General features: G+C 45.2%; 1 protein-coding gene across 4 annotated transcripts in view; it reads right to left on the reverse strand.

Moving 5' to 3' along the window:
* The window catches only part of GAPVD1 (GTPase activating protein and VPS9 domains 1), a 60,937-nt gene that overhangs the window by 25,424 nt on the left and 15,640 nt on the right, over nt 1–19,873 (reverse strand). For all 4 annotated transcript variants that reach the window (XM_090021314.1, XM_090021312.1, XM_090021315.1 and 1 more), the window contains 5 exons: nt 4,426–4,641; nt 2,918–3,761; nt 1,946–2,032; nt 703–837; nt 385–574 (listed from right to left, as the gene is read on the reverse strand). In XM_090021314.1, coding sequence (XP_089877440.1) covers nt 385–574; nt 703–837; nt 1,946–2,032; nt 2,918–3,761; nt 4,426–4,610 — 1,441 coding nt within the window. In that variant the 5' untranslated portion in view covers nt 4,611–4,641. The remainder of the gene's footprint in view (nt 1–384; nt 575–702; nt 838–1,945; nt 2,033–2,917; nt 3,762–4,425; nt 4,642–19,873) is intronic.

Consider the following 19,873-nt stretch of genomic DNA (forward strand, 5'->3'; position numbering starts at 1 on the left):
CTGCTTATACCCGATTCACCTTCATCTCTGCTTCTCGCTTCTTTTCTTTATACCATGTTTATCAAAGATAAACACAAAATTATTTGGTGGAAGGACTTGACTATAACAACGTATGAGGAAACATTGTAAATATATAAGTGTATAAGTGTAAAAGTGGCCAATGGGGCCTGCTCAAAAAGAGTGACCCATCAAAAGTGTTGTCCTTACATTCAGTCTGACTCTACAACACCTACAGTTGCATATAAAATGGAGAAGTTGCAAAGAAATATGCCAAGAGCATCTTGGAGTGAAGCAGTGCTAGAGAAAACCTATCCAGGTAGCAGGAAGTCTTATGCAAAAACTCCTCTCTCCTCCCTGCCCCAAGAATTTTGTGAACCTTCTCACCTATAGGCAGTCTGTTTTTTTTGTTGGCTGGAGTGGTTGCCGGAGAGAGTTGTGGGGTACTGTACGGAGTCATTTCAAGGCTGCTGCTTTTCCCTGGTTTGCTCTGGGGTAAGTTTGCCAACAAGTTTTCCAGAGCCATCCGATCTTCCCTCAGCTGGTCACTCAACATCACATTCTTCATAAAACCCACCTGCAAAAGTGAAGAATGTCAGTAAAAACTGGGGAAGAAAACTACATAACTTATCACACCTCCTGATTTATCCCTTAGGCATGCATGTGCAGGGCAAAAAAGTTACCCCTGTTGAATGTGTGCATTACCAGAGTAGTAAGTTGGCTGTATGTCACATAAATCACAGTACGGCTCAGCCCTTCCAGAAGGTTAACTGAGGACATTGGAGGGGTTTCCACTGCACGCCCGTCAATCACAACATCCAGGAAAGCAGCAACACAGCTCTGCATGGAAAGACACTGCCTTTGTGAATGGCTTCACAATTTAAAACTACTGAAGGGTGCAAGTTAAAGCAAAAGAGAGGCATGTGTATTATTTATAAGGGGACATCAGTTTTGCTTCTTTTTTGTATGCCTGCACAGCTAAACATGACATTACTGAATATCTTTTAAGCCACAGAAGTATAAAACCAAGCAACCAAACTTAGAGCTCCCTTTGCTCCTTATCTACATCTGAAGGCATCTTTTACTAGCAAAGCTTGAATTCCTTACTGCTTACACTATTTTATCATTTCTGGCATCCCATGGAACTCCCTTAAACCACATCCCAGTAACAAGCACCCCTTTAAATCTGCTTCCACCTCAGATACTTATTGAGCAAAGCTTATGAACAGAAAGAAAAACGGGGCAAGCAGAGTCATTTGAAAATGAGCACCTCACTGCATGTTTGCTCAGAACTGCTACCAGTAGCAAGACAGACTGAAAGAAATAAGAGGAAAAACAACATTTCTTTGTAGTTGGCTTGTTTTGTGTATTTGACAACATATTGCACAGTTAGTGTTACCATTTCCCTGCTATACTCAGGTTCGCTAGACTGGATCTTTCACACTAACAAAAAAAACAAATGGTTTAACCAAGCATGAGAGCCATGGAAAACAAACAGGCAGACACTCATCTGAGAAAAAAGTCACAGTCCTCAACATACTTTTAATGATAAAGACTAGATCTGAAATGAGTTGTGCTTCTTCAACTCAGATTAAGCAAACTTGGACTTAGCAGGGTAAGTCACTTAATATCTCCACTTCCAAAGGACTGTAGGCTGCTGTTTTTTTAACACTCTCTCAAGTAGTAAGGAAATGTGTCTAGAAGTCAAGATTCCAATGGCAAGCTGTTGCTCTTGGTACTGTTCCTTGCTCTGCTACTAATCAGGTGCATCTTAAAGAGCTTCCTTAAACCTGTGCCTTGGGTTACTGATCTATATAGTGGGCATAACACTTACCCACTTCAGACCCGCTTGATTGCCTGTAAAGTGCTTTGAGTTCCTCAGATGAGCGGGGCTATAAAAGGGCAGAGCATCAAACACACAAGTAATATTTTGTAGTTTGAGTCTTACTTTGTCAAATTTACCAAGGTTGCTTTTCATGCGTGGATCTCCCTCTTCGGAGCCTGTCATTGCCAACTGCTGCAGAAGTCTCCCAACCTGAGAGGGGAAGAACAATTAGGGCAAACACTGAAGTGAAAACAATAAACACCACGATAGTAGAATTACAGTACAAGTATCAGGCAAGAAAGCTCTCTATTTTCAGTGCACATAAAGCTTTCCACATATTACTTTTTGGGTAGCGATTCCTCTCACATTCTCAGTCCAAAGTCAACAGTCTGAATGGGAAGTTTCACAAAAAGCTTTTGCAGTTATCTAAACCTGAACAGCATTTCCACTACTATTTTTTGCTTTCCCAAATCAAGGATTGCTTTGTTTGTAAAGTTCCATTTTCTATTCAGTGAGAGCTGTATAATGGTGCCTTAGAAGAAAGATTTAACAAAGTCATCACGCACACTTGCTTGAATGCTGCATGTTGAGCTAAGCGTTACTTTCATGTGATTCAAATACATGCTGGAGACTAATGCTCTGATTCTTCATACTAAATATAGCAGAAATGAAGGCTGAACCTCAGTTAATCTGAAAAGAAAGTTTGCATTTCACTAACACGTTGAAAAGCACACTCCTTTGATTACAGTTCTCTTTAATGTGCCACCAAATGTAAACCCTGTTACAATACAAGTGCGACACAAATAAACTGCCTGTATGCCTGCTGCATTACATCAGTAAGTGCCTTTTAGAAGAAATCAACATTATAAAAAGCAAACGAGTATACTAGCTTTACATTTCCTGAAGACACATACCGTCATGGCAGAGATATCAATACTGGCATTTGTCATTTTATGAGACCCAGCAGGAACAGCAGAACTACCACACAGCAGTGGCATCAGAAAGTGAAGAGACTCAGAAGATCTGATAGAACACCTCATTTCTTTAGAGCGATAAAAAAAAAATGAAAAGAAAAAGGAAAAAAAAAAAACATACCTGCATCAGGTTAAATCTTGCTACTTCATTTATCGGGGCATCAGAAATGATTCCATACTGCTCTGGGTTGACAACTGCTGGACAAATTAAGCAGGCTAGAAGAAGATCCGTGCACATTGCTCTCACCTCCCCAACCTCCAGCCTGTCTACACACGAGAGTGTTTTGTACATTTGGGACACAATCCATCTCAAACTATGTGGAAAGCAGTACGTGTTCTGCTTGAGATAGCCAATGAATTTGTTCACCAGGGTTACGAGCTTGGCCTCATTGGAATCCACCATCTCGTGGACTTTCTGTCTGAACCTCTCTGTGCCTTTTTCCCCAAAGAGTTTTTCCTGCTGTGCCGGAGAGAACCGCTCAATCAGTTTGTTTGGATCAGTTTCTAGGTGATCTTCATCTTCAACTAGCAGCTGCATAATTGGCTCATGCAGTGTTGCAGTGAGGAAGAGTTTTGCAGAAAAGAGCCCTTCTGAAAAAAGTTTGAATAAAATGCTGAATGCACAGGTGCCTCTTCTCAGGAGCCGCCGGGGGTTGTCACTTTCCTTGAGCTCAAATTCAATCAGGTACCGTAAAACCTGGAGGAGATAGCTCTCATCCTCCTGCATGATGCAATTGCCATAGATGGAGGTAAAGACGGTGTGGATAACACTCTGAGTGTTGTCCTGATTGAGCTTCTCTCCAGCAACCAGACAGGAAGCAATAAGCCTAGGGTTTTCTCGAAGCCTGTTCAGGAATTCTCCATAAGCAGTCTCTTGAAATCCTAACTGCTTGTACCCATCCACAAATTGTGTGTCCTCCAAGATCTTAGCATGTTGGCAGCACTCAGCAGGAGAAGCGTCAGCACTTCAAGGGAAAACAGTGTAATGAGTTAGATAATTTTGAATGGAAAAAAGCACTGAATCTGAACAATGCGTTTTTCTAGCCCCATCCGCAGGAGTGGTAGCCTGCTGGACAAGGTACAGCATCCGTTAGACTGAGAAACTGGTAAATGCAGGAACTACAGCTAAATTCAAGGCTTGTTCCTATAAACTCAAAACCAGAAGACATGCAGCCTGCCTACAGGGAATGGACACACACATTTGAAGCAGTTTCCAAAAGGGAGCCAGGAGCAAAACAAGTGTAAAACAAATGGTGCACCTTTAACCCTGCCTCATGCCCAGGTACACTGGAGGTGGTTTTGCTACGTGTGCCTGCCTCTTGACTTGTCCACAGGTAACAATTAGACTGCTATAGCTCCTGCCCTTTTGAAACCCTCGCCCCCTCTGAAACTGCTCCAAAGTATACCTGTGTCTGACCCTGTGCAAAGATCACTTGAGCTACCAATGGCCATGTCACATTTAAAAGCAAATTTGAGGCAATGCAGACTGACGCAAGACTTTAAAGCCACTGGCAGTTCTGTCATTGCAATCACCTTGTGCAGGCAAAACACAAAGTTTTAGAAGTACAGTGGAGGTCTCAGGATTCACAAGAGCTCAGGAGATCATTTTAATCACAAAGCATTTGTCACCTTGTTATGATAAGTCTGTCCAAGTTAATCCTCTGCTGCTTGGAAATCCATGCTGTGCGGTACAGTTTTTCAGCAGTCTTCAATACATCAGCATTGAGTCTCTGTATAAGTTGCTTTTCTGAGTTTACGTAGAGTCGCTCCTGCTTGAGATGATGCGCCAAAGTGTGAATATCCAGCTTCACCATCTTTGAGAGCTACCAGACTACACAGTATTCACTGCAAAGACAAAAAGGGCAGAACTGAATCCAGCAGGCATAAACTTATATGCTTAACACATGATTTCGACGGTGAAAAATTATCAGAAACCTGGTAACAACACATCATAACCCACTAAGTGACAACTACTGTAGTTAGGACCTATGGCAACCTTCAGCATCTATGCAGCCCCATTCATGCAGTATCTAACTATGTTTCCCAAATCCAAGGCTAGCATCCTGGTGACTGGGTACACTTCAGATGAATAATAAGAAGGTTTTGGTTGCTCACAGACACTTTCAGGATTTGGTGACATCATACAGGCTGTTCCAGGTACATGATAGATGCTTTCAATGTTGTATATTACTCAAAAAAAAATAAAAAAATAAACCACCCCCCCCCCCAACACTGCAGCCCAGGCAACACACTTGAACTTGGAGGTGGGGGGGAGGGGGGAGAGCAGCTGCATTTTGACAGAGCTCTGGTCAGTGGACAAGGAGATGCCTTTGAATACGGTGTGAGGACTTGCACAGTGCTTCCGTTACAAAAAAAACACAGAACACGTGCGTCTAACAACCCCTCGGCAGCAAAAGCCACCCCCTTGCATGCAATACATTACATCAGGTAAAATTCAGCCTGCAGATGCTACTTGGCTTCCCTGCCATGCTAAAGAGACTCATGACCGTCAACACCGAAAACAAATGTTTGAAACATGCTCAGAGCGAGTTTCTGCTCAATGGTACAACCCATTCAGCAAGATCTCCTCCAGTGTCTCAACTCAAAGGAACGTGCTTGTGGCCACAAACCAGAACACCTATAAACAAGACTGCAAACTGAAGTAAGCTCAGTTTCCCCACCAGAACACCTACAAAAACCGTAGCCCATGAGGCTACATCTGAAAACAGCACTGGTAATGCTATGATTAGCATCCACCTTATGGGCCTCAATGGCTAAATAAATCAAAAGAGCATCGTGCTATTTAAAACCTGTCACTGTGCTGCTGGTGATCTAACTAAAGCTGCTAAGGGCTGTTTGCCAAGTACGAAGAACTGTAAGAAACCACAGCAGTGGCGCTCAACTGGGAGCTTGCAGCCCTGTGGATGGGCTAATCAACTTTGCTGAGGAAGAGCTCGCTAGCTTACACGCAGCCTGTTCTTACCACCGCAACACTGCTTTCCATTCAGGAAGGAGCACACAGGGCTAGCGCCTGTATCTGCAAGGCCTGCCAACTCCCAACACTGGGTGGCATTAAGGAGGATACACAGCACTGCTGGAGCTTGAGCACACTGCTCTGTCCTTGTCAGGATCACAGCCTCTGAAAACTCTGCCAGAGCAGCTTCTTGCTCTGGGTTCAGATTTAAAGGTATGATCTTTGCATCCATCCTGGCTGACAACATTTTAAATCTGACCAGATCCAGGTACTGAGCCTTCAATGCATGCAAAGTGTGCCAGTTTGCTCCACGTTATTCTTTTCCTCTTATTACCACACACAGCAGCCACTCGAGGGAGGAAAGGTTCTGGCTAGCTCCTTCCATGTACTAGAGCAATCAAAAACTTGGGAGCAGGCACTTCAATGAGACACTCCTGTGAAAGGGAACACGTGCTTCTAAGCTGTTCTAGGCCCCCAGAGCAACATTGCCTCCCAGCATCACCCAGCCATCCTCAGGGAGACAGCAGCAGTGAGTGTGGCAAAGGGTCACTGAGCTTGCAATTATGTGCCTGCAGTTACAGGGGGAAGGATTTTACAATGCCTCAGCTATTGTGGGGTAACTGCCCCTGGATCACACTACCCCACTGCAAGAGGCAACCAGGGCAGCCCATTTCATTCAGAGGTAAGCTAAGTGGCTTCACTTCACTTCTCACTGGCACTAGTGCAGGGGTGGGCAAAATATGGCCCATGAGGCCATTCTTTCTGGCCTGTGAGGCCCCTAGAAAAAATTTAGAAAATTAATATTTATCTGTCTTTGGTTCCTGTAAAAAATGACAGGAACCAGGGGCAATAGGACCCAGGGGAAGTCCAAGGGGCTCCCACAAGAGCAGGGCTGGCCTGGCCCTGCCCCATCAGCGGGAAACCCCAGCAGGCTGCTGGCCTGGGACCACATGGCTGCACCAGGTGGGAAACTCAGGTGGGGGCAGGCAGGGGAGGACACAGGAAAAGCAGTCCCTCCCCCGCCCCATGGCTGGCGCTCCCTGCTGCAGCTGCTCACAGCTCTCACGGGGCTGTCCTAAGCAGGCACAGGCCGACCCAGGCAGGCTGTGAGCGGCTGCAGTGCAGAGTGCCGGCCATGGGCCACTTTTCCCCCCACCACGCTCAGCACCAGCTTGTAACCCGCCCCTACTGCCAGCCAGGGCCCTGCACGGCTCTGGGCTTGCCTGTCGGGGCTGCGCTGTGGCAGCAGCAACTGTGGCCCCCTGCTTGCCACGCCAGACAGCGTTTGTTGCTGCTGCCCGCCTGGAGCTCATGCACTGGACAGCACAGAAGCAGTGGTGGCAAACACTGCCCAGCACAGCAAGTGGGGGGGGGGGGGGCTGCAGCTGCTGCTGGGGAGGTGCAGCCCCATGGACGAGCCCAGAGCCAGCATGGGGCCCAGGCTGTCAGCAGGGGTGGGTTACAAGTTGGTGCTGAGTGTGTGTGTGGGGGGGAAGCAGCTCCTCGGCTGCCCCGTGCCCAGCGCCCTGCACTGCAGCCACTCACAGCCCACCTGGGGCGGCCTGTGCCTGCTCAGGACAGCCCCGCATGGGCTGTGAGCGGCTGCAGCAGGGAAAGCCAGCCATGGGGCAGGGGAGGGGCCACTTTCCCCCCGCACTGAGCACCAGCTCATTACTTGCCAGTGAGCGTGGGGTCGGGGTTGCGTGCTGCCCCCCACCTGTACTGTGGGGTTGGGGGTTACTGCGAGCCAGTGGGAACACAGGGCCCACACAGGTGTACCAGGGCCACCACTGGCAGAGCCCAGAGCAGGGTGGCAATAGAGGAGTCCCGGGCAGCAGGGGCTCTATGGAGCCAGGCCAGCTCCCCCCTCCCTGCTGGTGCAGCCCAATCTGGCTCCATAGACCCCTGCCAGCCTGCAACCCACTCTGCACCCCACTGGTCCTGGTCCAGAGAAATTGGTCCCAAGACATTGGGACATTGGTCCCAAGATGGTGGCCAGGGCGCAGGGCACCTGTCAAGGGGTGGGGCTACCCATGCAGCCCTCGACAGCTTGCCAAAGCTGGGTAAGCGGCCCTCCACCCTAAATAATTGCCCGCTCCTGCACTAGTGTAACCGCAGGCACAAAACACAACTGAGGCATGGCAAATCCCTATTCCCGGTTAACTGTGGGAACAAAAACAGCTGTGTGCAAGAAGCCGCACGAAGTAATCTGATAGAGTGGTCTCCTGACTGGAAGAAGTTTGAGAACTGCCAAATTAGAGCCTGATTTATGGATTATTGGACTAACACCCTCTTCTCTGCATGCTTTGAAAGACTGTTCCTACCACACCAGGCACTAAACCACAGGATCCTTTCCAAAGACTATTTATTAGGTCCCTTAGTTGGGCACAGATTTGAGAAAAAAATCTTGGTCATTCAAGGGCATGGATCACCAACCAGACCTTCAGCATGTAATCAAGTTCTTTATTCAATCTAACAACCAAAGGGCTATTCTGACAGGGAGGAAGAGCCAGAGAACAACTAACCTCCCCAGGCGGAAAGTTTTGTACATCTACCCCTGGACGATTGACTTAAAAAGCATCTTTTTCGCTGAAAACAAGATTCACAATATCCAACTATCCCTGACAAAACAAATCAAGCCAAACATTGTAGGAACTGCTGTGATCATTCTGCTTGATGGTGATTTAAAAAACAAAAAACCCAAACCTAAAGACTTCAGAAAGAATATGGAGCATCCAACAAGTCTAAAAAGACTTAGAGAAATAAATAGAAAAAAAAAAACCAGACCAAATAATTTCTTGCTTCAAGTTATTTTCACACTACAACCCCAGAAGACTGTCCTGGCAGGACTACTGAGGAAGTTTACCTGGCACTTCCCAAACTAAATATCGCATTTACACTGGGTTACAAAACTTTGGCAAACCTGAACCATTTGGACTGATGCCTCAGACTGAACTTTTTTTAGAAAACCTTAGCAAGCACAATCCAGCTGGTGGGTGTGGGGATGGAGGGAAGGGATCTGGTAAATTTTGTTTCCTGTATTTCCAAGAAGGCCCTAAAATGAAGCAAAAGAACAGCCTTAGTTTCAGGGATGTGCTTCTGGCATCCCTGTGAAAAGCCAACCAGTCTGGCATAGTTTAAGCCTTAAAAAAAAAACAAAAAAAAACAGTTGGCATCATCAATATGGACTAGCAAGAGCTTAACAGGTCAGTCAACTCTCTGAAGACTTCATGCCAATTGTGCAGATAGCTAGCACAAGCCAACCTACACACATGCTCAGTGCTGTGCTAGGGATTGTATGTTGTAGCCCAGTGCCAAGATGGGTGAAAACAGCTTTCATAGTTTCTAGGGTCGGAAGGGACCCAAGTAGATCATCTAGTCCGACCCCCTGCCATGGCAGGAAAGAGTACTGGGGTCAAATGACCACCAGCAAGGTGTTCATCTAACCTCCTCTTAAAGACCCCCAGGGTAGGGCCCAGCACCACTTCTTGGAAGTTGGTTCCAGATCCTAGCTGCCCTGACAGTGAAGTCGCGCCTCCTGATGTCTAGTCTGAATCTCCCCTCTGCCAGCTTGTGACCGTTATTCCTGGTCACTCCTGGCAGTGCTCGGGGAAACAGGGACTTCCCCAGTGCCTGCTGATCCCCCCTGACTAGTTTGTAACAGGCCACTAGATCCCCCCTCAGCCTTCTCTTATGGAGGCTGAACAGGTTCAGGTCCTGTAGCCTCTCCTCGTAAGGCCTGCCCTGCTGCCCCCTGATCATATGAGTGGCCCGCCTCTGGACCCTCTCCATGTTGTCCACATCCCTCTTGAAGTGTGGCGCCCAGAACTGGACGCAGTACTCCAGCTGTGGTCTGACCAGAGCCGCACAGAGGGGGAGGATCACCTCCCTGGACCTGCTCGAGATGCATCTGTGGATGCACGACAAGGTGCAGTTGGTCTTCCTGACTGCATCCCCACACTGCCGGCCCATGTTCATCCTGGAGTCAATGATGACTCCAAGATCCTTTTCTGCCTCTGTACTGACAAGAAGGGAGTTCCCCAGCCTGTAGGTATGGTGCTGGTTCTTCCCCCCCCAGGTGCATCACTTTGCACTTGTTGGTGTTGAATCCCATCCTGTTCTCATCCACCCACCCCTGTAACCTGTCTAGGTCCGACTGTAGCCTATTGCTCCCTTCTAGAGTGCCCACATCCCCCCACATCTTAATGTCATCAGCAAATTTGAACAGGGTGCTTTTTACCCCCTCGTCCAAGTCGCTGACGAAGATGTTGAACAGTGCGGGCCCGAGGACTGAGCCCTGCGGACCCCCACTGCCCACATCCCTCCAGGCTGAAAATGACCCATCCACCACCACTCTCTGGGTGCGGCCTTCCAGCCAGCTGGCAACCCAGTCAACTGTGTGGGTGTTGACACCACAGCCCCCAGTTTCTTAATGAGAACAGGGTGAGAGACAGTGTCGAAGGCCTTCCGAAAGTCCAGGAAGACTATGTCCACTGCTACCCCTGCATCTAATGATTTGGTGATCTGATCATAGAAGGCCGCTAGGTTGGTCTGACAGGACCAGCTGCTAATGAACCCGTGTTGGTTGCCCCTAAGCATGACCTCCCCTGCTGGCCACTCCTGGATGTGTGCCAGCATAATTTTCTCGAACAGCTTGCCTAGGATCAAAGTAAGACTAACTGGCCTATAGTTTCCCGGGTCCTCCTTCTTCCCCTTTTTGAAGATGGGAAACACATTGGTCCTCTTCCAGTCCTCTGGCACCACACCAGAGCACCACGAGTGCTCGTAAAGCTGTGCCAGGGGTCCTGCAATGACCTCAGCCAATTCATTTAGTACTCCTGGAACTCCCCCGTACCCTCACTGAGACGAGACAAGGAGCCAGCACAGGACACAGAGACTGGACAAGAAGGGGGGGGGTAAATGGGAGGGGGTACCACAGAGGTACTGGAGACTGAACACAGCTCAGAGCGCTGCACAGGGAATGAAGAGTGACTAAGAGACAGAGAACAGGACTGGGATCAGACCCTGCAGGGAGAAGACTGGGACATGGGCAGGAGGTGGTCGTGGTAGGACAAACAGGCTGGAGAGGACAAAGCAGATTAGTCAGCAATCACCAGAGCACTCTTCCCTCCAAACAACCCAAAATCTTACCATCGCCCTGCTGTCATCAGGTTTCTGTGAGACTCTCCTAGCAGCATCCCATCCCCTTCTGGTGCTGGTCCAGAAAGGATAACAATCTACTATTATTTATTCCACTCACAACCAAGAGAAGATCCAAAGCGTCCAACCTTATTGGTGATCCACTGTGGGTACAAGTAATGCCATGGTGGAAGTCTCCCCCTGGTTTGTCGTTTACCATCTACAAAATCTCCTGCAATGATTCACTAAAGGAATGTTACTAAGTTTGCAGAGTCAAGCAAGCATTCATAAATGACAGAATTAAGGTTGCCCATAGAGCAGTAATTCAGCCCCTTTGTGTACATACATCCTGTTTTTCCACAGATCCCCTGCCTCAGTGCACAAAATGGATGGATGGTACTCACTTCAGGAAGCACTGACACCATCTCATTACCTCCTCATTCATTATGAAGTTGGTTTGTGCCAAATACGTTAAAAGTAACAGGGTGATTATAATGAGCTATACATATATTTTAGGGCCAGATCCTATTCCATTTAATAGGAATCTAAGTATCACACAGGCATTCATCCTGTCTGAGTCTCTGAAAACCTTTATTGTGCCTACTCTTGTAACAAACCTCCACAGTGATTCTAAGACTCAGTCCTCAAAAGCAGCTAGGGGAGGAAAATGAAAACCCACACAGGAACTCAAGCTGGGTGGAAGAGGACTGTGCTTTGGCCCTGAACTGCCTAGGCCTAGAAGAGTTTGTGGCCCTTGGCGAATTGTCATTGCCTCTCTCACCTTTCCAAGATATTGCAGCATCTGGGGCCTGAAACAGGCCCCCTATGACAAACAAGTCATGCTACATGCACAAAGTAAGATCTAGGTACTATTATGGCTCTCATCACTACATGCAATTAGTGTTTTAGTCAGCTCGTTCATGAGAAATTGCACTACACATGTTTTGAAGCAAAACTAGTTCCTACCTCTGCACAGTTCCAGTCACGGTACTTATAATAGGTCACATTTTATACTTAACTTGCATCTGATGAGTTTCACATCCTTAAAATAAAATTAAATATACATGGGCTACACAAAATCTTAGGTTTTTATGATGGAAAAAAACTTATCTGTGGTTGTTTTTTCCCCTCTTAATATGCACAGTAAAAAAGACCTTGTGATCAAAAGGGAACTTTACAGCAATTTTATCATGCGTGTCATGTTGCAATTATAAAATGTGTCTACCTAGAAGTCTAAGATTTTTTAATTCACAAACTGAGACTTCAGAAAGTATTTGAACTTAAAAAGGATTTATGAAAGAGGATGGAAAATTAAATATACACAGGGATTACACAAACAATAAACCATGTCAGCAAAGAGAAAAGAAAGAAATTACCCAATTACAGCCTATAAATTACTTGAGAATAATTTATCTTTACAGTGTAATTTAAATAGAAGACTTAACTGGTTTTCATAGACAAATATTGGTTTCTATGATTTTGAAATGGGTTAGTACACTTTTACTCACATTAATTCTAAGATAAAGACATGCATTTGAGGGTATTTTAAAGTGTGAAGAACCTGGAATAGGAAAAAACACTTCTTAAATGCATTTTGTAAAGTAAATATTTCTGCGGTAGTATTTGGAGACCTACTAATTATATTTCAGGCTTCAACTGTTCAAACTTGAAAAAACAACAACCCCAAAACTTATTTTTATGGAGAAAACAGACATTTTTCATTACTACAAAAGTCTGGAATTTAAATTTCATAGCTAATGACAATAATGCAAATTCAGTTTCAGTGAGGAAAAGACAGCTGCTGTTTCTTGTACAAGTTCCTTTTTCTATCACAGTACATTAATTTTCACTGGAGAGGAAATGAAAGTAATCAGAAAGGTATATATATGTCAGAGTGCTGTATGCAGAAGGTCCAAGTACTAAAGGACAATGTATGTGCTTATCTAACAAGACAGGACTGAAGCACCAGACAGATCCTTTAATTAGCCTTAAAAAGTTGTGTCAGGATTTCAAACTAGTTAAACAACTTTAAGGTAAACAATCCTTTGAGAATCAGCAAGCAATATAAAATGGATCTGACCATGGAAAAATGCTGGGGTTTCTTGACACAAAATAGGGCACTCTCCTGGAATTCACAGGGAGAGAATCTTCTTATTGGCTCTGAGCACAGGCCAAAAGGAGGCCAGACTAACAAAGCTGATTGCTGATTTAATCATACAACAACAACAGGGCAAAACTGAAGTGTCAACTTGATTTCAGCACGGCTGAAAACTATGCAAGTCAAAGAAATTTGACCCAGACAAGCGTCTTGCGAGCTAATGCAGGGAAAATGTGAGTATAGTGTGCAGACGTGTAGAACACACACTTTAGACTTCAGGTCAAATTCCATTTCCCCCTGGAGAGCTGTCTACATCTGAGGGCAGAAATGGGACCTTAGGATGTTTCAATCACAAGAGCTTTCAAACTTGCACACCACGAAAGATGGATCATATTTCACTCTGCTAACTTAATTATGAAGTGGAGGGGGTAAAGAAAGATGTTACAACAGTTCTTTGTCCACAGCTCGCTCCAGGTTTAACAACACAAAACTGGTCAAAGTGCCTTTCCTTCTGCTTTCATAGTTGTTTCATAGTTGGTAGGGTTGGAAAGGACCTGAGCAGATCATCAAGTCTGAGCCCCTGCTACGGGCAGGAAAGGATGCTGGGGTCAAATGACCCCAGTGAGGTGATTATCAAGCCTCCTTTTGAAGACTCCCAGGGTAGAAGCAAGCACCACTTCTCTTGGAAGTTGGTTGCAGACCCTAGCCACCCTGTGAAGCAGTGCCTCCTGATATCTAGCTTGAATCTACCCTCTGTCAACTTACAGCCATTATTCCTTGTTGCTCCCAGTAGTGGTCGGGGGAACAGGGACTCTCCCATTGCCTGCTGGCCCCCCTTGGACAGTTTGCAGATGGCCACTAGATCCCCCCTCAGCCTTCTCTTGTGAAGGTTGAACAGTTCAGGTCCCATCGCCTCTCCTCATAGGGCCTGCCCTGCTGCCCCCTGATCATGCGAGTGGCCTCCTCTACACCCTCTCCATGTTGTCCACATCCCTCCTGAAGTGCGGCACCTAGAACTGGACACAGTACTCCAGCTGCGGCCTGACCAGTGTTGCATAGAGGGGGAAGATCACCTCCTTGGCCCTGCTCGATATGCATCTGTGGACGCATGACAAGGTGCGGTTAGCCCTGCTCACAGCATCCCCACATTGGCGGCCCACGTTCATTTTGGAATCATTAATGACTGCAAGATCCTTTTCTGCCTCTGTGCTGACGAGAAGGGAGTTCCCAGCCTGTGGGTATGCTGCTGGTTCTTCCTCCCCAGGTACAACTTGCACTTGTCAGTATTGCAGCCCATCCTGTTATCATCCACCCACCCCTGTAACCTGTCTAGATCTAGTTGCATCCTGTCTCTCTCTTCCAGCATCCCCATTTCTCCCCACTTCTTAGTGTCATCGGCGAATTTGAACAAGGTGCTTTTCACCCCCGGTCCAAGTCGCTGATGAAGATGTTGAACAGTGTGGGCCCAAGGACCAAGCCCTGGGGGACTCCACTGACCACATCCCTCCAGGTCAAAAAAGCCCCATGCACCGCCACTCTATGGGTGCGGCCCTCCACCCAATTTGCCACCCATCTGACTGTGTAGGCATCGATGTCACAGTTGCCTCATTTTTTAATGAGAATGGGGTGAGAGACAGTGTCGAAGGCCTTCCTAAAGTCCAGAAAAACTACATCCACCGTGACACCTGCATCCAAGGATTTTGTGACCTGGTCGCAGAAGGCCACCAGGTTGGTCTGACAGGACCTGACTTGAATGAACCCATGCAGGTTGCCCCTAAGCATAATCTCCCCTGCTGGTCCCTTGCAGATGTGCTCCTGAATAATTTTCTCAAGTTTTCTTTGGAAGAGAGAGGATGATACTTCAGAGAAAAACACTTTCTTTCCTGCCACAGAAATTGCCTTTCTTCAAGACCTGCAGATGCATTGCAATAATCATTCAGACACAACTTGCAGACCAAAAGTGAGAGCAGTCATTTACTGCAGGAAGCAAGAGCCTTATGCCCCATTTTTTCAGATCTCCACTCACTCCTTTCTGACACCGTACCAAACCCAAACCTCCCAACACTAACTCCACGACATGACACCTCCTTCCTGATCCCCTGACATGAAGTAGTGCTGCAGCAGTTTGCATGCTCTTGGCTAGGGCCCCCAACCACGTCTGCCTCATACCTTCTCAACACTGCCCGTCTGAAATGAGCTCATCTTCAAGGCTTCTTCTACTCTGCATAAATAATCCTTACTTTCTAACTTCCCTACATATAGTGAACCATTTTCCTATCAGGCAAGATATTAGGAGAAACTTGCTATCTGTAAGAGTGGTGAAACACTGAAGAAGGCCACTGAGGAATCTCCTTCACTGGAGGGAGAGACACGTGTAAATAAATTAAGTCTGAAAGGAGGGTCTCAGTATACTTGATTCTGTCCTACTGCAGGGGAGGTTGTACTACACTAGGTAATATCTTGAGGAACCTTGCAGTTTTTTTCATTTCTATGGCTCTGTGCTGAATGGGATACAAATAGCTTCTTGGTCCCTTTAGGCTAGCTGCTATATTCCTACAGTACCCAATCTGAGGGCTTATTTATGAAGAAAAATTCATGTGGACTGGCATTGCTATACTTCTGTCCAGTGCGTTAGATAGTGAAAAAGTAAAGATTAACAGATCTACTTACAATGCAACCAAGGAAAACACTTTATTTAAACAAAATATTAAGCATTGGCCTGAAGTATATATTCATTTTTTACATAGCTTATTGTAAGGAAATTCTGCTTTGATGGAATGAGCTCCTTGGTGCCATGTTAAATAAAATGGTTTAAATTTCACTGCATGCACCAGGCTCTTGTGGACATATCTAAACTGCGTGAAGAGTAACTCTGCCTACACCGCCCATTAACCACATAGGGCTGTCAGTGTTGAGGCACCTGGACTAGCTCCTATCATGTTCAAGGCTTCTAAAGTAAAACCTGGATAGGTTTGTGAAGTGGCCAGGGGCATGGGAGCTGCAGCAATGTTACTGTCAGCTCCAGCTGGTGGGAGAAGCAATGCCTTCTGAAGTAAAAGCAGTAGCAAACAGCTGAGCAGCTCAGTTCATTCTTAATTCAGCAACCTAGAAAGAGCTAGGCAAGTTGCGAGACACCCACATACAAACTATCCGAGTTGTACTGTAATAATTCTCGGGCTACTAATAGAAACCTGAAAACCATGGGAGATGGCTGTCATGAGCAGACTAGCTCTTGTCATTTTCCAGGCTTCGAACACCAGCTGCCTTTTAGCCATCGCTGGCAGTTACCAACATACAATTAGTTCCCAAAGCAGAGTGGGGCTGAAAGATGTTCTGTACTTAATCAACACACAGAGACCCATGTGTGTTAGAGTGGAAGCAAAGGGCTATACTGCGGGTGGTGTTACGTAGTTAAGTAAATCCTGCACTTACTAGCAAGCCTAAGCGGACAACGCTGCATTAGCAATGAAAGAACACTGCACGTTTCAGACATAGGAACTGACACAGATGTCTTGTGCGCACAGCTTCAACAGAAACCAGATATACCAGCTCCCAGTCCCCAGCTCAAGCCACTAAAATCAGACTCATGATGTAAAATGGTTTTCAGTGAAGCACTCTGTAGGCCAGACTGTGGAAAGCATCTCCAGTATATAAAGATTATAATGGAGACCACAGGAGAGGATGAATTTTGTCTAACGCAATCTGATGAATAAATCCATTGATCATGATTGATAGGAAATTGCTTGCTTGAAGGAAAAGTATTCCTTTCTTTGTTCCATATATGTTGGTAAAATCTGAAATAAAGAAAACTAACTGATAATGCTAGCCATAGTACTATGGCTTGCAACAGCCAGAAAATACTATTTTTTTGTGCCCTTGGGTACACACAAGCTTGTACATATGTCTAGCATTTGATTATTCTCAGTTTCACATAGAAAGGGATGCTACTAAACTATTAAAAAACAGTCACTAGTCAAAACCAACAGAAGATACAACCTGCAAATGAAGCCTTCCCAGGAGCCCTGGAACAGACACAGCCTTTTTTCAAATAAAGTTGGCTTCTTAAAACTCCACCAGATTCTTAAACCCAGAACCTCACCCATTTCGTAGAACAAGCAAATTGGTTTCCTGTGTGAATTACTTAGCCATTCCAGATACATTTCTACTTTAAACACCTCCAAACTGAGCTTACAGGGCTGACAAAACACTAGCAAGAGGAACACACTGTTACTTTAGTCACTTTCCAGTCTACATTCAAGATTTCAATCCAAAAGAATGATAATACTTAGCATTTATAGGATTTTTCACCTTCAAAAGACCTTCACAAGCGCCAAAGACTGACTTCCCAAGGAGGCTGGAGTGCAATAGTCTTACAGGCAGCAAAGCAGAGACCAAGTGCCTTTTCCAAGGAAGGAAGAGCGAGCAGAGCTGGGCTTCAACTCCCAAGGAGGCTGTGTGTCCTACGGGGAACCCACACCTCATTTCCTCTTCACCCCTGCCAACCCCGGCACACACTGAACCTTTTCAATATCAGAAATCAGATCAAACTGAGAAAGGGAAAAGCCTGCTTCCCCACACACTGTTAGACAGCTCTTCAACAGCTCAAGGACATGGCTGTCAGCTCACTGACCTTGTTTTCACTAGGGAAAAAAAGGCATGTTCTTTACTCAGATTAGCTCACCTGGGCTAAAATCCTTAAGCTAAGGCAGAACATAGTTTTCACATGAAGTAATACTTTGCCTTATCTTCATCACAGCTTTATATCCAGTAAGTGAAGTTAAATAGAATACACCTTTCGTTCTAAGGAAGACAGTACTTCTCTCAGGAGTTTTGCAGAGCTCTTGTAGCTAATAGATGCCCAAGGACACAAAAGGTTGAATGAGGGTGTTTGGGCCTGAAAGCTTGTCTAACATCTTTCCCAAGCATATAATTGATTCAAATAAAAGATATTATTAAACAGATCCCACTTGTTATATATTCCATCACCATGGGATATATTCCATACAGCATAAACCATCATGGTGACATCCTCTTTTCTCAGAAGGCAAATCTGGAGTACATGCAACTTGGACCAGTTTCTACACAAAGCATTTGGAAGACTTTGCCCCCACCCCAGTCTACTTCTCTTTGTAGGCTCACTGTGCAACCCTAGATCGAATACAGGTGTGAAGCACATTACTAAATGAGTGTCGTAGGTTGGTATGGGCACGTGCATGTATCATTTGAAACTACAGAAAAGACTCAGAGACAGCTTTGCAGTTCATCGTGATTATCTGAATAAAACCACAGCAATAAAAAGGCAATGCTTTGCTCCTAGAAAAGTTCACACAGGAGCAGCAAAAAAATAAAAATCAGGTGATACTCAAAATTCAAACCAACACTCCCACGCACATTTTTTAAATGACTTGTCACACGAGCACACAGCCTATCTAAAAATAAGTTGACAAACTAAAGAGCTACAGAATAGCAGAACAGATAAGGTTACCATATAAGAAGATTCTTTAAATTCTTCAGTATGTTATGAACAGAAAACTGAGATACAGATTTTACAAACACACAGAAAAAAATAATAGTTTCCTGACATATTTCAAGAGGAAACCTTTACATCATTTATATCATAGCAATCCATTAACTACTCCAAACACCTAAGCACAGAACAGTCACAAGTTCAGCACAGGGGTGCAGCTTTCTAAACGTATTATTATTAGGGATTTCAATACTAAACTAACACAAGGATTGAAAAACACATTATGAGCACGTACTACTGATGACACTAACATTATGACTAACGCAGCAAAGAAAGACACAAACAGCGACAAGTCAGAGGATGTTAATGTTTAACAGGCTCTATTCTGGAACTTCTAATGCAATCATGACAGTTGGATTCAACTGGTCAGCAGTTTGGTGCTTGTCACAGTTGTGCTTTATCACTGTGAAAAAGCATACGCCCAAATTAATTACATGCCACAGTGAAATCTTGCCTCATCTGCAAATTAAGCAGCTTCCACAGTTTGATAAACATTCACAAATAAGAATGAGGTGCCTGCAAACAATTACCAGGGAACTCTGAATGTCTGGAAAGAGCACAGCCCCAGTTCCCACCCATGGGTTCTCAACAATGAACTCTTCTTCAGTCACGTGGACGCAGGCAGTAACAGGGCCCTGTTATGAACTCCATGCTAAAGATGAAGATAACTGGATTGTGAACATCTCATAAAGGTAGAGGAATGACATGTCTGTGGGGGGGCATTTTGGCAGGCTTTAGACTATCGCATAAAAATGCCTGTTAAAAAGGTGACCAAAATAACCAACAGTAGCTCAGCAAAAAGAGAAGTTTACAAATAATGCTGTCAAGAAATGACTGTATTTTAGTCTCACTTTCACTGCTCAAAATACAGCTATTATGTGCACAGACTCTGTGAATACCTGAAATAAGACATCCAAATCAAAAGAAAAAGTTCCTTCCCACTTATGGCTTGCCTAAGGAAAACATAAAGAGCAAACTAGTTCCAAACTGTAACTTCCCTATGGTAGGTTACAGAGACATTCAGTTTACTCTGCTCCAGCTTTTAGAACAGGAAGCTTAAAGAATGGCTCTTGGAGTTTTAAAAAACCCAGGGCCACCCTGTTGCATTCACTTCTGACTCAACCTGATTCCAGACAATTAAATATGTAAATGGGGGTGGGGAGAAGTTTACTCCTAGTTGTTCAAAGGGCACAACATTTAGAAAAACCAAGATATTTATGACTGCCTTTCTATGACCAAGAGAAGAAAGTTAAGTTTCATGGGTCTGCATATACACCCCTAGAATTCAAGACAGTGCCTGCATTTTGCATGCCAATTTCTGTGATATTTATAAACTCTT

Source organism: Crocodylus siamensis, chromosome 11 (assembly GCF_052110815.1).
Source record: "Crocodylus siamensis isolate JL-2025a chromosome 11, ASM5211081v1, whole genome shotgun sequence".
Taxonomy (NCBI): Eukaryota; Metazoa; Chordata; order Crocodylia; family Crocodylidae; genus Crocodylus; species Crocodylus siamensis.